We start from the raw sequence: 15501 nt of genomic DNA, 5'->3' as shown, positions 1-15501 counted from the left end.
GGAGATATATGGAGGAGACAGGTTGTGAATGGCTTTGTATGTCATGGTTAGGGTTTTGAACTGGAGTCTCTGAGCAATGGGGAGCCAGTGAAGAGATTGACAGAGAGGAGAGGCCGGGGAATAGCGGGGGGACAGGTTGATTAGTCGAGCAGCAGAGTTTATGATAGATTGGAGGGGTGCGAGAGTGTTAGAGGGGAGGCCACAGAGCAGGAGGTTGCAGTAGTCGAGGCTGGAGATGATGAGGGCGTGCACTAGTGTTTTTGCAGATTCGTGGTTTAGGAATGTGCAGATCCGGGAGATATTTTTGAGTTGGAGTCGGCAGGAAGTGGAAAGGGCTTGGATATGTGGTTTGAAGGAGAGTTCCGAGTCCAGGGTTACCCCGAGGCAGCGAGCTTGAGGGACTGGGGAGAGTGGACAGCCATTGACTATGATGGATAGGTCAGTTGGGAGGGTTGAATGAGATGGCGGAAAGATAATGAATTCTGTTTTGTCCATGTTAAGTTTTAGAAATCTAGCAGAGAAGAAGGATGAAATAGCAGACAGACATTGTGGGATTTTGGTTAATACGGAGGTGATATCGGGTCCAGAGAGGTAGATCTGTGTGTCATCAGCATAGAGGTGATACTGAAAGCCATGAGACTCTATGAGCTGTCCCAGGCCTAAGGTGTAGATGGAGAAGAGCAGGGGTCCTAGAACTGAACCTTGGGGGACACCGGTGGTATGTCCCCGTTATGGTACGTTCCCTGTACCCTCCTGTTATTATTATGGTGTTGGTACATCCCCCATACCCTACTGTTATTATTGTGCTGCTACTACTTCCCCCGTTATTATTATTGTGGTGGTTCCTTCCCCCTGTAATGGCACGTCCCCCGTACCCTCCTCTCATGATTATAGTGGTACATCCCCCGTCCCCTCCTGGTATTATTATGGTGGTACATCCCCCCTGTTATTACTGTGGTGGTTCCTTCCCCCTGTAATGGTACGTCCCCGTCCCCTCCTGGTATTATTATGGTGGTACATCCCCCTGCTATTACTGTGGTGGCTCCTTCCCCCTATACTGGTACGTCCCCTCCTGGTATTATGATGGTGGTACGCCCCGCCTCCTCCTCCTCCTCCTCCTCCTCCTCCTCCTCCTCCTCCTCCTCCTCCTCCTCCTCCTCCTCCTCCTCCTCCTCCTCCTCCTCCTCCTCCTCCTCCTCCTCCTCCCTTCCATCTCTCGCTGTCTTGTGTACACAACAAAGAGCGGCCGCCTCTCCTCAGTCCAGGAACTCCCGCAGCCGCCACTGTGGCCCTCCGACATCATGGTGAAATTAGCCTTTAATTCGTCGTTGGCGCAAAAGGACGGAAAGAAGGAAGATGAAAACAGCGAGGTGCTGATCATCCCGGAGAGCAAGGTGAGAGCAGCAGGAGGCACAGGATCGGTCCCGGCAGCCGCGTCGTGCAGTGTCATGGCGGTGATCGCTGTGCGGACAGGTAATGGTGTCTGCGGCTGCCGTTGTGGAGGCGCCGATCCTCCGCCCGCCGCTGGCGATCAGTGATTGTGCGCAGTCATTGTGCGCTGCGGTCACCTGCGCGGCTCTGACTGCTGCTGGCGCCACGTATGTGTCCCGGGGAGAGGCTGCGCCACCTGCAGGCTCAGGTTACCGCGGTCACCGGCAGCCGGGGAGGGAGAAGGATGTAAGATGGAGGCGGCTGCCTGTGATTATCTGCCGGCGGCACCGGGATCAGCTTTGTAAGATAGCGGACAGGAGCCGCATGTGTCTGCACTGTGTGCGGCGGTACCGGCCGTGCTGCTCACCTCAGTATGTGACCTGTCACAACATGGCTGCCGGCATAGCACCAGGCTCAGCTGTACAGGAGTCACAATGGTCTGTGTCATTACTGGCCTCAATAGGGGCAGGTTTCCTCTCAGTGCTACATACATGGCGGCAGCGGGACCCAGTGACCGGGCAAGTGTCGGGGCCCACAGGGGTCCGTCCAGTGGTGACCACGCAGCCCATGTAGGGCAAGTGTCGGGGCCCACAGGGGTCCGTCCAGTGGTGACCCCGCAGCCCATGTAGGGCAAGTGTCGGGGCCCACAGGGGTCCGTCCAGTGGTGACCCCGCAGCCCATGTAGGGCAAGTGTCGGGGCCCACAGGGGTCCGTCCAGTGGTGACCCCGCAGCCCATGTAGGGCAAGTGTCGGGGCCCACAGGGGTCCGTCCAGTGGTGACCCCGCAGCCCATGTAGGGCAAGTGTCGGGGCCCACAGGGGTCCGTCCAGTGGTGACCCCGCAGCCCATGTAGGGCAAGTGTCGGGGCCCACAGGGGTCCGTCCAGTGGTGACCCCGCAGCCCATGTAGGGCAAGTGTCGGGGCCCACAGGGGTCTGTCCAGTGGTGACCCCGCAGCCCAGCCAGCGAACTAACCCCTATGTGACCGCGGCATCTAAGCGGTTGGGAATGGAAGGGTCCCAATGCCGATCCTCCTCATCACAACTCCAATTCTGGGGTGCTGATGGTGTAGGCAAGGCAGCCAGGGCCTACAGCGGACCCCGTGCCAGAGGACCCCCATGTCTGCTATGTTTGTTCACCTATCAGGAATATTACAATGATGTGTATCGTACAAGCGAGCGCAGGTTCACGTCCCCTAGATGGAGAAGAGGGACTAATAAAAGCCAAATATATGTACATATTTATTTCAGTTCACCCCCTCCCCCACCTAATGCCGATGCATAAATAAAATGTAAAAACACGAACATGTTTGCTATTGCAGCTTTCGTGACTGTCCGAAAAATAAAAATATATTTATCTCATTCGGTGAACACAAAGAAGGAAAAAAATTATCTTTTATTTTGTTACTTAGTTTTCCCAAAAATGTAACAAAAGAATGAAAGTTGTGCGGATCGAAAGATGGGAATAATAAAACCTACACAGAGCAAGGCCCGATACAAGGCATTCAACCTGAAAAATAAGGGTCAAATGGAAAGCTGACAGGGTCCACATCACGCTGCAGCCGGCCCTGCGTGGAGGATGGCGTATGATAAGGGCAGGACTCTCCAGTCGTGCCTCGTGCTGCCGATTTCTATGCGTACTTCTACACTTTTTTTTCGTGTGTGTGAAAGTGAACAGGTATAAAACTAGGTGAGACATTTATTATGCGTTTCTTATATAGCGCCATTAATTCCACAGTGCTTTACAGACATTATCATCACTGTCCCCATTGGGGCTCACACTCTAAATTCCCTATCAGTATGTCTTTGGAGTGTGGGAGGAAACCCACGCAAACATGGGGAGAACATACAAACTCCTTGCAGATGTTGTCCTTGGTGGGATTTAAACTGCGGATCCCAGCAGCAAAGCAACAGTGCTAACCACTGAGCCACCCTGCTGCACAGAATGGCCTGAAAGGTTAATAAACCTACTATATTGTCACAGATTGGATGTCGATTTGATGTCAGGGCAAGATTTTTCCATGTGGCTTTTTTTTTGTGGAGTTGGCTAGTTTAGATCTAGCTTTTTTATTCTCCTCCTCCCCCCTATACTGTAAATGTGACTCTTCTACATTGGCCGTGCACCACGTCTCTGTCACACCTGCTGGATCATCGGGTTCACCTCTTTCTAAAATGCCCAAATTAACAGATAAGAGCATATCTACCCATGTTGGCGTAATGTCAGCTACTTCGTCGGTATGGAAACTTACTGCTCAGCAGTACGCCAGATCTGAGTAGACTATCTGCAGGTCACTTTATTTAGAAATGATCTGGTCTTGGACTGTATTCACACCAGCATATAAAACAATTATCCAATTTTCATCCAGAAAAAACGCCTCATTTTTCATCTGTACTGTCACCTGTATTGCATCCGTATTTACACTTCAGCAGCGAATACAATTTCTAGTTTCCTATATTAAAAATTTAATTTTATCCATGAAAATCAGATTTTGTACCGATGATCCATATGGGCTCAGGTTTTTGTTAGTTTTCACACAGACATCGCAAGATAAAAAACAATCATCTGAGCAGCCCGTTATGAATAACACTGGTCCTAGTGCTGTCCGTATGATAGGTTTCTTTTCACAGACCGCAGACGGACCAAAAATTCTGTTGTGTGAACGTAGTATAACTGCTGAAAAATCACTTCAAAGTGCGGCCCACTGCCTGTCAGGTGAAATGGTGACACCGCCACAGATTACAGCATGTGGGGTTGGGCCTCTGACAGTAAAGAAAACTGAAACAGACAAACTGCATACAGGCATAACAAAAAGGAAGACGTTCAGGTCAGACAAGCCTTTAGAAAATTGGAGGTGTAATGCATAATGGGAAGTGAGGGGGGGAAAGGAAGTTCCAGTACATACAGTGGCTTGCAAAAATATACACACACACACACACACACACACACACACACACACACACACACACACACACACACACACACACACACACACACACACACACACACACACACACACACACACACCACCCCCTTGGCATTTTTTTGTAAGATGACCTCACAACCTGGATTTTTTTTTTTTTTTTTTTCGAGGGTTTGCATCACTTCATTTAGAGAACATGCCTACAAATGTGAACATTTTGGTTTTCTTTTTATTGTGACGCAAACAACAAAAGACAAAATAACTGAAAACTTCAGTGTGCATAACTATTCACCCCCCTAAAGTCAGTACTTTGTAGAGCCTCCTTCTGTGGAAATTACAGCTGCAAGTCGATTTGGATAAGTCTCTATGAGCTTTCCACATATTGTCATTAGGATTTTTGCCCATTCCTCAAGGCAAAACTGCTCCAGCTCCATCAAGTTAGATGGTTTCCTCTGGTGAACAGCAATCTTCAAGTCTGACCACAGATTCTCAATTGGATTAAGGTCTGGGCTTTGATTAAGCCACTCCAAAACATCTACACATTTCCCCTTAAACCACTCGAGTGTTGCTTAATCAGTATGCTTTGGGTCATTGTCTTGTTGGACGGTGAACCTCCGTCCCATTCTCAAATCACTGACAGACTGAAACCGGTTTTGTTCAAGAACATTTCGCACCATCCATCTCCCCCACCCTCGACCATTTTCCCTGCCCCTGTTGCCAAAAAAACTCCCCACAGTGAAACATGGTGTAGGCAGCATCATGCTGTATGGATGGTGTTCTTGGGGTGATAGTTACATAGTTTATAAGGCCGAAAAAAGACAAGCGTCCATCCAGTTCAGCCTATTTCTTGTGCACTGCAGCTATTCCGCAGCGTTGATCCAGGGGAAGGCAAAAAAAAAACCATGCGGTATAGGCCAATTTACATCATTGAGGAAAATTCACTTCCCGACACCAATCTGGCAGTCAGATTAAATCCCTGGATTAATTAACTAAGCATAAGATCTAATTTTATTGTTCTCAAGAAAGGCAGAAAGGCGTCCAGGCCTCTCTTGAACTCATTAAGTGAGTTGGACATCACCACTTCCTCTCCCAGAGAGTTCCAGAGTCTCACGGCTCTGACTGTAAAGAATCCCCTTCTATGCTGGTGCAGGAACCTCCTTTCCTCCAGACGCATAGTGTGCCCCCTCGTCTTTGTCACCATCCTTGGTATAAACAGGTCATGGGAGAGATCTCTGTACTGCCCCCTGATGTATTTATACATGTTTATGAGGTCTCCCCTAAGCCTTCTCTTTTCCAACGTAAATAGGCCTAATTTTGACAACCTCTCTGGGTATTCTAGTCCCTTCATTCCCTTTATTACCTTAGTCGCCCTCCCTTGTACCCTCTCTAGCTCCAATATGTCTTTCCTGAGCACCGGAGCCCAGAACTGTGCACAATATTCTAAGTGCGGCCTTACCAGCGCTTTATACAGATGAAGAACAATGTTCTCATCATATGCCCCTATTCCTCTTCTGATGCATGCCATGACTCTATTTGCCTTCGCAGTTGCTGCCAGACACTGGGCACTCCAATTTAATTTGCTATTAACCAAGACGCCCAGGTCCTTCTCCATGTCAGATTTCCCCAACGGTTTCTCATTTAATATGTATGGGTGACTGCTGTTTTTCTTTCCCATGTGCATGACCTTTCACTTATCGGCATTGAACCCCATTTGCCACTTTTTGGCCCAACTCCCCAATTATCTAAATCCTCCTGTAGCTGTGCCCTATCCTCATCTGTATTAACTACTTTACAAAGTTTAGTATCATCTGCAAATATTGCTATTTTACTATGCAACGCTTCCACTAGATCATTAATAAATATATTAAATAATATAGGGCCCAAGACAGACCCTTGAGGCACCCCGCTAGTAACCCTGACACACCCTGAGCTTACTCCATTGATAACCACCCTCTGCTTTCTATCACTCAGCCAGCTATTTACCCACTTGCACACATTATCCCCCAGACCAAGCATTCTCATTTTATATACCAACCTTTTGTGTGGCACGGTATCAAACGCTTTGGAGAAGTCAAGGTATACAACATCCACTGACTCTCCCTGGTCCAGCTGTGAGCTCACCTCCTCGTAGAAGGCAATCAGGTTTGTTTGGCAGGAGCGATCCCTCATGAATCCATGTTGATATGGAGTTAGACAGTTATTATCATTAAGATATTCTACAATAGCATCTCTAAGAAATCCTTCAAACAATTTACCCACAACAGACGTTAAGCTGACTGGTCTATAGTTCCCAGGGTCACTTTTAAACCCCTTTTTTGAATGTTGGTACCACATTTGCTTTGCGCCAGTCTAGTGGGACAGTCCCTGTCCATAAAGAGTGCTTGAATATAAGATACAGCGGTCTGTCTATCACATTACTTAATTCTTTTAGTACCCGGGGGTGTATGCCATCTGGGCCTGGTGACTTGTCTATTTTGATATTATTTAGGCGTTTCTGAACTTCCTCCTGGGTTAGGTGGGTGATATTTAGCGGAGGGTTTACTTTATCACTCTGCATTTCCTCCGATAAATTGTTTTCTTTTGTGAAAACAGTGGAGAAGAAGCTACTGAGTAGGTTTGCTTTACCCTCATCGCCCTCTATGATTTTACCCAGGTTATTTTTCAATGGGCCAACTCCATCAGTTTTAATCCTTTTACTGTTTATATAGTTAAAGAACAGTTTGGGATTCGTTTTACTTTCCTTGGCAATTAGTCTCTCTGTCTCCTCTTTTGCTATTCTTATTTGTTTCTTACAGATTTTGTTTTCTTCCCTATAAGATATTAGCGCTTCCTCGCTGCCTTCTTGTTTAAGTTTACTGAAAGCCCTTTTTTTGTTTTTCATTGCCCTCTTGACTTCCTTATTTAGCCACATTGGCTTCCTCCTATTCCTAGCCCTTTTATTCCCATAAGGTATGTACCTTCTACAGTGACTATGTAGGACTGTTTTGAAAATTTCCCATTTTCTATCCGTGCTCCTAGTATCTTTAGTAATATCCCAGTCTATAAGGTGAAGGGCATCTCTTAGCTGATCAAACTTTGCCCTCCTGAAGTTCAGTGTTTTTGTGACTCCCTTGCTGGGCACCCTACTGAAGCACATGTGGAATTGTATAATGTTGTGGTCACTATTTCCCAGGTGCCCCCCGACCTGCACCCCAGTTATTCTGTCTGGCCTGTTAGTTAATATTAAGTCTAAAAGGGCCGTCCCTCTAGTTGGTTCCTGCACAAGTTGTGACAAATAATTGTCTTTGATAATTGACAGAAACCTGTTTCCTTTCTGAGATCTACAGCTTTCGGTTTCCCAGTCTATATCGGGGTAGTTGAAGTCCCCCATAATAAGCACCTCGTTATTTTTTGCTACTTCGTCTATTTGTCTCATTAATAGACTTTCCGTGGCTTCTGCTATATTTGGTGGTTTATAACAGACTCCTATGATAATTTTATTATTGTTTTTTGCCCCATGTATCTCCACCCATAAGGACTCGACCTCCTCATTTCCCTCCCATACATCCTCCCGTATTGTAGGCTTTAGAAACGTCTTTACATATAGACAGACTCCACCACCTTTCCGACTTCTTCGATCCCTTCTAAACAGACTGTAACCCTGTAAGTTAACTGCCCAGTCATAGCTTTCATCTAACCATGTCTCGGTTATTCCCACTATGTCATAGTTACCTGTAGATATTTCTGCTTCCAGTTCATCCATCTTGTTTGTCAGGCACCTGGCATTTGCTAGCACGCAGTTTACACGATTTTGTTTTGTTCCTATCTTCTCCCTGTTGATTGTATTAGAAATTTTCTTACCTCCCTTCCAAGTATCTTGTCTTGGACCTTCTTTGTCGCACTTCATATCTTTCATTAGTATGTTCTCTGGTTGCATGTTCGTGTCCGGCGTTTTTCTTCCCATCCCCTCTTCTTCTAGTTTAACGCCCTCCTGATGAGCTGTGTTGGTTTGGCGCCAGACATAGCGTTTACCTTTGGTGGCCAGAAAGTGCAATTTTGGTCTCATCGGACCACAGCAACTTCCTCCATACATTTGAAGAGGCTCCCACACGTTTTTTGGCAAGCTCAAGACGAGCCTTACAATTTTTTTGTAAGTAAAGGCATTTTTCTGCCCACTCTTCCATTAAGGCCACCTCTATGGAGTGTATGGTTTATTGTGGTCTTTTGGACAGATGATACTCCAGTCTCTGCTTGGGAACTTTGCAGCTCCTTCAGGGTTACCTTTTAGTCTCTGTGCTGCCTCTCTGACTAATTCCCTCCTTGCTCGGGCTGAGAGTTGTTTTATTTTGTTTTTTTTTTGGGGGGGGGGCCCTTGCTTGGATATCACAGATTGTGTGATAGATATAGATATATTTTTAGAACTTCGACTTTTACTTCTCAACAACGTTGTCCCTGACTTGTTTGGAGATCTCCTTGGTCTTTATGGTGTTTGGTTAGAGGTGCCTCTTGCTTAATGGTGTTGCAGCCTCTGTGGCCTTTCAGATATTAGATCTGTCTAGGGGTCTCCACTCCCTCCTTTCCCTAGTGTTTAGGCTTCCTCCCACTCTTCCCTTCGTTCATTGCACTTAGTCTTTCCCTCACCTTGCGTGACACCATGTGACACTTATATTGCACACAGGTGGTCTTCCTTTCACTAAGCATGTGACTTATGAAGGTAATTGCTTTGACCAGAAATTTTTAGGGGCTTCATAGCAATAGGGGTGATTGAATACCAGGTCAGTTGAGTTGGTAATCCAAACCTCAATTTCCCTGACTTCCGACTCCTCAGCCCGGCCTCACTACTGAGCGGGTACATAAAGTGCAGCACAGATTCATCTCAAATAAAAGCCGAGATCCTTAGATCAGAAACTGAACATTTATAGGACATTTCATAACTTTCCCAAATTCTTCTGAAAACTTTTACAGTACATCCTGCATTGTCCTACTGTACCCAATTTATTATGTATTTCAGGAGTCGGTTCATTTTATTCCAACCCCATCAAAATGGACACCAGACTCCACAGCCCTGGTGAATACATATGCACATGCCAATTTTTAGTTATTTGATCCTATAAATTTGTCTATATTTTTCTCACTTCACCAACTTAGACTATTTAGTGCTGATGCATCAAATCGGGTTACAAAAATATTTAAACACTGGTTGTAATGTAACAAAATAGGTAAAAAGTCAGAAGGGATGAATACTTTCGCAAACCACTGTAGAATGCTCCTGAATATGAGATTCCCACACACAACTAGTGAATGTTATGGTGCAGAGCATGAGAATTGGGACAGTTCTAAAAGCAGTTTGCGGATGTGGTGGCCTGTTGGTGTTTTTACAGTATTTTTGTGTTTTTGCAACAGGTCAGCTGTAAGGGATCGCACCGCTTCTGGTTGTAGTTTTCTGTACTCTGGGGGATTATGTTCACATTACCATGAAATCTACAGTCGGTCTTATTACATCAGTGTTCTCAGTGGTGACCATTATCCTTATGAGATTTCATAATAAAAAAACGAGTTTTACAAGTGGCCGTTTAAGAATTAGTCATGAGTGAGTTTGCACTTGCCGTGTTACTGATCAGGTCGGCATACATATGTCATGTGTCACCACTGCTGGCTCAGTGAGTAGAGACGCATGGAAGCATTTCATCTCTCGTTTACTTCCCTCACTGCCCTGTGTTGGCACTGGATGTCAGATTCCCTGGCTTACCTGCTCTGTTGGCACGTTAATTATGTTATTGTTGGATCCAGTGCCGTCCTGGTGACGTGTGAGTGAGCAGGTCGCTGTGAATTTCGGATTGTCTACATTGGAGCAGGCTGAGGTTGTGGCATTGTGGTACAATTTGTCTGAACTCCACCGTAGGAAGGATGAGGCATTTCATAGTATCCAGTTAACTAATTGGGTTTTCTCAGTAATGCGGAGTCGCCCAGGACTAGATGAGTTCTTGCTAAGCGATATGCTTGCTGAACAATAGATGAGGAGCTCCAGATACTAACAAGTTCTCAATAGGAAAAAACACCGCAATTGTGAAAAAGCCCCCTAAATCACCAAGAAGGGTCATTGTACGGTGCCATGTGTTTCTAGTACAGAAGGACATGCTGCACTGTCTATGCTGCATTGGTCCCGTCCTCCCCAGGGGCCTGCTCATGTGATCACTCTGCTGTCACCCGCTGATATGGCTGGAAATGACTTTTACTTAGACTCTCTCTTTGGGCGTTCGCTGCTTGTTAGATAAGTGACCTAAGCATAAACTGATTACCAGACCGATGACAATCAGCTCCACGCGGTGGACGAGTCCAGTGCTGGCTATTAAATACCTTTGCAGCACACCACAGGGGAAATGAAGCATTAGGCTGAGTTCACACATGTAAATTCCTAGTGTAGTGCTAGCTCACATTAGGACTGTGGTAAATTGGGGCGGGATCTGCTTGTGTTTGTGTGACATCACACCTTTCCTCCTCTTCTGGATAAGGTTGACGTTTAGGATCACAGTGCGGTGACATTTTGTTGGTGACTGCAATGTGATACTGGGATATGTACAGTGTCACAGAGGACAGCCGGCAGCGCTGATTCTGTTGGTTGATGCTGTTTGCTGTATCATAAGCTGGGCTTAGATATGTGGAGTGTATCACGTGCTCCGATTAATCTTAGCATGTATTACACTGCACTGAGCCCTGTATCTAGATATAGTATAGTGCGCCCCCACATAGACCTCTGCGTAGTATAGTGCAGCCCCCACCTAGACCTCTGCGTAGTATAGTGCAGCCCCCACCTAGACCTCTGCGTAGTATAGTGCAGCCCCCACCTAGACCTCTGCGTAGTATAGTGCCTCCTGGGCGTGCCCAGATCACAGCAGGAGGCAGCCACAGTGTAGGAGATGCGGTCAGACACCGACCGCAGTCTCCTATACCAGGGCTCGACAAACCCAGGCGCCTGGTCGCCAGTGGCGCCTAGAAAATGTTGTCTGGCGCCTAGAAAATGTTGCCTGGTGCTTGAGGAGTTGAGAAGAAAAAAAAATACACTCAATCCAATCCCACCTCCTGCACGGAGTCATCCAATCGGAGGAAGCAGGGACAGTATCGCTCAGGCCGCCTTCTCCACTTTGCTCCGCCCCCCTTATGCTCCGGGACTGGACAGGGAAAGTTGGGTTACGGGGGAAGGATCGCTGTGGCCGGGGGCCCGTTCTCATCTCCCGCTACCTGTGTAAGTACATACAAAGGCCGTGCTCCCCGGGGAGACGCCGTGTGTGAGGGGGTCTATATGTACAGTTTGTCAACAAAAAAACGGAACAGGCATATTTTTAAAAAAATTAGTTTCTTTGATTTTTCTGAGAAAAAAACTGAGAATATAAAAAATTTATAAATGTAATGACATCTATTTATTTTTTTTAAAAAAGCAATTTTTAAAGCATTCGTAAAAATTAAAAAAAAAAAAATGTCAAGAAAAAAACGGAACAACAATTTATCTTTACTTTTCCCTCCAAAAAACATTTAAGGTGAGTATGTTGTTTCATTGATTTAGAAAAGTGTTGTTCCTACAAAAAAGGATTTGAAACTTCTTATGGTTAGAAAATAAAATATATGGATAATAAGGCAGATTGATTTTTAATCTTCTCTAGAAGTGCTGAGAGACCCTATCCTGCTGGACCACCACTGAATGGAGTTTCCTACATTGCTAAATCTTTTTGTAAGTAGGGTATAGCAGTATATACACAGTATATGCTGTAATTATATGGCAGTATATTCACAGTGTATCCCATTATTATATGGGTACTATATGGCGGACTGCGGAGTGCTGCTGGAAGAACAAAGTCGGGTGCCGCCGGGAGAACGAAGCCGGAGTACTGCCTCGTCCACTCGGACAAAGAAGGGTAAAGAGATCATGTGTAAGTTATAATTGGCATAGCAGAGCAAAGTGCACATTTTTTTTTTTTTTTTCTTTTCTGGGTTCAGGAAAAAAATGAAGCGCAGAGCAACAGAGAGAATACCAGAAAATGAAAAGCAACTGAAAATGACACAGTTCTTTACAAAGACCTCTCTTGAAAGCGCAGTGCAACAGGTAGAAAGTGCCGGGCAACAGGTAACTGAAGAAACAAGAGTTGACCCACCAGCAGAGGAGTCCCCATCAACAAGCCGTTGTCAAACTGCTGGACCCAGGAGATTTAGGCAAGAGTGGTGTAAAGAACTCGCATGGCTTAAATTTGACCATACAACTGGTATAGCTATATGCGAGATTTGTGCTTCCTTCCCTGGCATTGCTGACCAAGCATCTAGGATCGTAAAAGGATTTTCAGGACCCTTTAAACTTGAAACCTTCAAAAAGCAGCAAAGTCTCTCCAGCATCTAAATTGTGTGGAGGCTAAACATGCAGCGTTGGCTCCAGAAGCTACTCCATTGGCTGCTTGTATAAGGAAAATGGATGAAGACATTTTTAAACATATGACCATTCTATTTAATGTGGCCTATTATACTGCCAAAAACAACAGACCTTTCACAGATTTTGAAGGGTTGCTAGAGTTGACGGAGAAATTAGGGAGTGCTGTGCGACAGGAATATGCAAACGATAAAAGATGCAAAGAATTAATTTCCCATATTGCAGAAATAATCAGGAAAAACCTAATCAGTGAGCTCAAAGAGGCAAAATATGTCAGCTTGATGCTAGATGGCTCAACTGACAAAGCAGGGGTTGAACAACTGATTCTGTATGTCAGGTACATCAAGGACAACAGGGTCAAAGAAGTATTTCTTTCTGTTTCGCCTCTTGAAATGGCTACTGCAGATGGATATTTAGAAGCGCTCACAGAAGAACTTAGAACACTTGGTCTTGTAGGCTGGCTTTCTTCAAGTCACTTGATTGCCATTGGTACAGATGGTGCTGCCAGCATGATTGGGACCGAAAATGGCTTGGTGCAGAAAATACGCCAAAACATCAGTCATTTAATTGGCATTCACTGTGTTGCACACCGATTGAACTTAAGTGTATTAAGTTCAGTAAAACAAGCTAAATTAATTGATGATTTTGACTCTATTTTAAAGAAACTCTACAAATTTTATCAATACTCACCTAAGAGAATGCGACAGCTGAAGCAAGTAGCAGAAAACCTGCAGCTTACAATTCTGAAATTCCAATACTTGCATAATGTCAGATGGGTAGCAAGCAAAGTCGGTGCTCTGTCTGCACTTGTCAAAGACTGGAAATGCGTGACAATCCACCTAGAAAGTGTGGCTGCGGAAAAAGACAGTGCCTCTGCAGCTGCCCATGGTTTACTGAGAAAGCTCACAGATTTTAAATTTGTTCACATGCTCCATTTTCTACTGGACTATCTGGAAATTCTTAAAAACTTGTCACTTATATTTCAAAGGGAAGAGCTTTTTTTAAGCACAATTGAGTTGCATGTGAAAAGCACAATTTCAACAATCAATTCACTTAGAGATGCACCAAAACAACATGAGGCCAGATTTGTCTCAGGAACATCTCTTCAAGGACTGTTTCAAAATGTACAGCTACATGGACTGAGCAACACTGTAGCTGCATCAATTCAGCAGGAAAAAGCTAATTTAATTAATCATGCAGTTAAATACTTGACAGTGCGATTTCTAAGTGATATAAATATTGAAAGATCCACCGCAGTGTTTGACACCTTTGCCTGGCCAGCAGGAACAACATTGCAAGACTACGGTGTGGTTGAGATTACTGCATTGGCTCATCATTTTTGTAAACAGCTATCTCCACCTGAAAGTGATGACCAATGCATTCACTCACTCCTCAATGAGTGGTATGAGTTTAAGGTCCTTGGAAAAGGAAAGAAACTGTGTGAGCTTCTGGATTTGGCACTCTCCAACACCGAGAGATTTCCAGTTCTGGGAAACCTGTTGTCGATTGTGGCGGTGCTCCCTGTCTCAACCTCATGTTGTGAAAGAGGATTTAGTTTGATGAACATGGTCAAAAATAAATTCAGATCAAGGATGCAAGAAGAAAGTTTAAGTGACTTGTTTATGATCACCATGAATGGGCCATCTGTGAAGGCGTTTGATCCTGCCAAGGCTGTGGACCACTGGTACTTCAGCTCTAAAATCACAAGGCATGTTCATGGCCACAAAAAGCAAAGTGAAAAACACTAGAATGTTGCCTAAAATCTAAAATATCAAAATATAATATTTATTATCTTTAAAAGTAAAATGTTGTTTGTAATGTTTTTTTTTTTGTTAAATTAAAAACCAAGTTTGCTTAAAAAAAATTCTGGCTCCTTAATTTTTTGGCTGGCTCCTAGATTCTGAACAACTTTGTCGACCCCTGTCCTATACCCAGGAGCTGCCGTAGTTGAGATAAGTGTCGTACACACCAGCAAATGAAAGTTGCAGCCCCGAGTGACTGAATAAAAAACAATTAAGCCAGTCATTTTAATTTTGTATTTAAAAATAATTGATTATATAATCTAATTATTTAATGCAAAAATAAAAATCCCCTTCCCTTTAACTGCATTGTGCGTTTTTTACAAGCCTATAGTGAAAACTCGTACTGAAAACCGCACAGTTCAACAACGTCTTAGAACACGCAGTGGCCAGGAGTTCTCAATAAATCGCATCCACTTTGCTTTGTCTGTTAAACATTGATTTATTGCACAAAGAAACCCCGCAGTATTCATGCTATGTGAGAACACGGGCTGACATGGTACATTTTGAAAGGCATAGACTTTTCCTGTAATGCATGGGCATAATAGGAGAACAGGAGCTGTGCCGTGCAGACGATGCATTCACTCAATTCCTCAGAGGTTTTATTTTTGCTTTTCTCTAAATTGGACTACGCCTTAAGAAGAAACAATTTTTGCTCATGTCTGCTTGTTTTTAGGTCAAGCAATTATTCTTTTAAGATATCTGTCCATTTGATGCTGGAAGATAAAGAAGGTTCCTGGCAGTACTTACTTCTTTTCTCCTTTCCACAGAACAGTTGGCTTCAGAGTAATTTGGCACACCCCAGCAGAATGTTAGTATTTTGGCTTCCTCTTCACTTTATCCCACGACTTCTATGCTTTCACTTTAGTTTTTATAGATTACTGGTTCTGTAGATCAGGAATTGAATGCATTCATAAGTAAATCATTAACATAAGGATTCTTTAGTTCATTAGATTGGTA

At 44.7% G+C, this 15501-nt stretch overlaps 2 protein-coding genes across 2 annotated transcripts in view; both read left to right on the top strand.

Moving 5' to 3' along the window:
- Nucleotides 1-1175: 1175 nt before the first annotated feature.
- The window catches only part of ITM2B (integral membrane protein 2B), a 62914-nt gene continuing 48588 nt past the window's right edge, over nt 1176-15501 (top strand). Inside the window, exon 1 of the mRNA XM_073663832.1 lies at nt 1176-1394. Coding sequence (XP_073519933.1) covers nt 1302-1394 — 93 coding nt within the window. The 5' untranslated portion in view covers nt 1176-1301. The remainder of the gene's footprint in view (nt 1395-15501) is intronic.
- Nucleotides 11504-14490, top strand: LOC141242180 (zinc finger protein 862-like). Its single transcript, XM_073668839.1, has 2 exons — nt 11504-12055; nt 12119-14490. Exon 2 carries the CDS (start codon nt 12784-12786, stop codon nt 14488-14490), a length of 1707 nt encoding a protein of 568 aa, XP_073524940.1. The 5' UTR covers nt 11504-12055; nt 12119-12783.

This window comes from Phyllobates terribilis, unplaced genomic scaffold (assembly GCF_046119375.1).
Source record: "Phyllobates terribilis strain yellow unplaced genomic scaffold, ASM4611937v1 Scaffold_2__4_contigs__length_985480577, whole genome shotgun sequence".
Lineage (NCBI taxonomy): Eukaryota > Metazoa > Chordata > Amphibia > Anura > Dendrobatidae > Phyllobates > Phyllobates terribilis.
The sequence above is the reverse complement of the archived record's forward strand: the minus strand, read 5'-3'. Positions and strand labels throughout refer to the sequence as shown.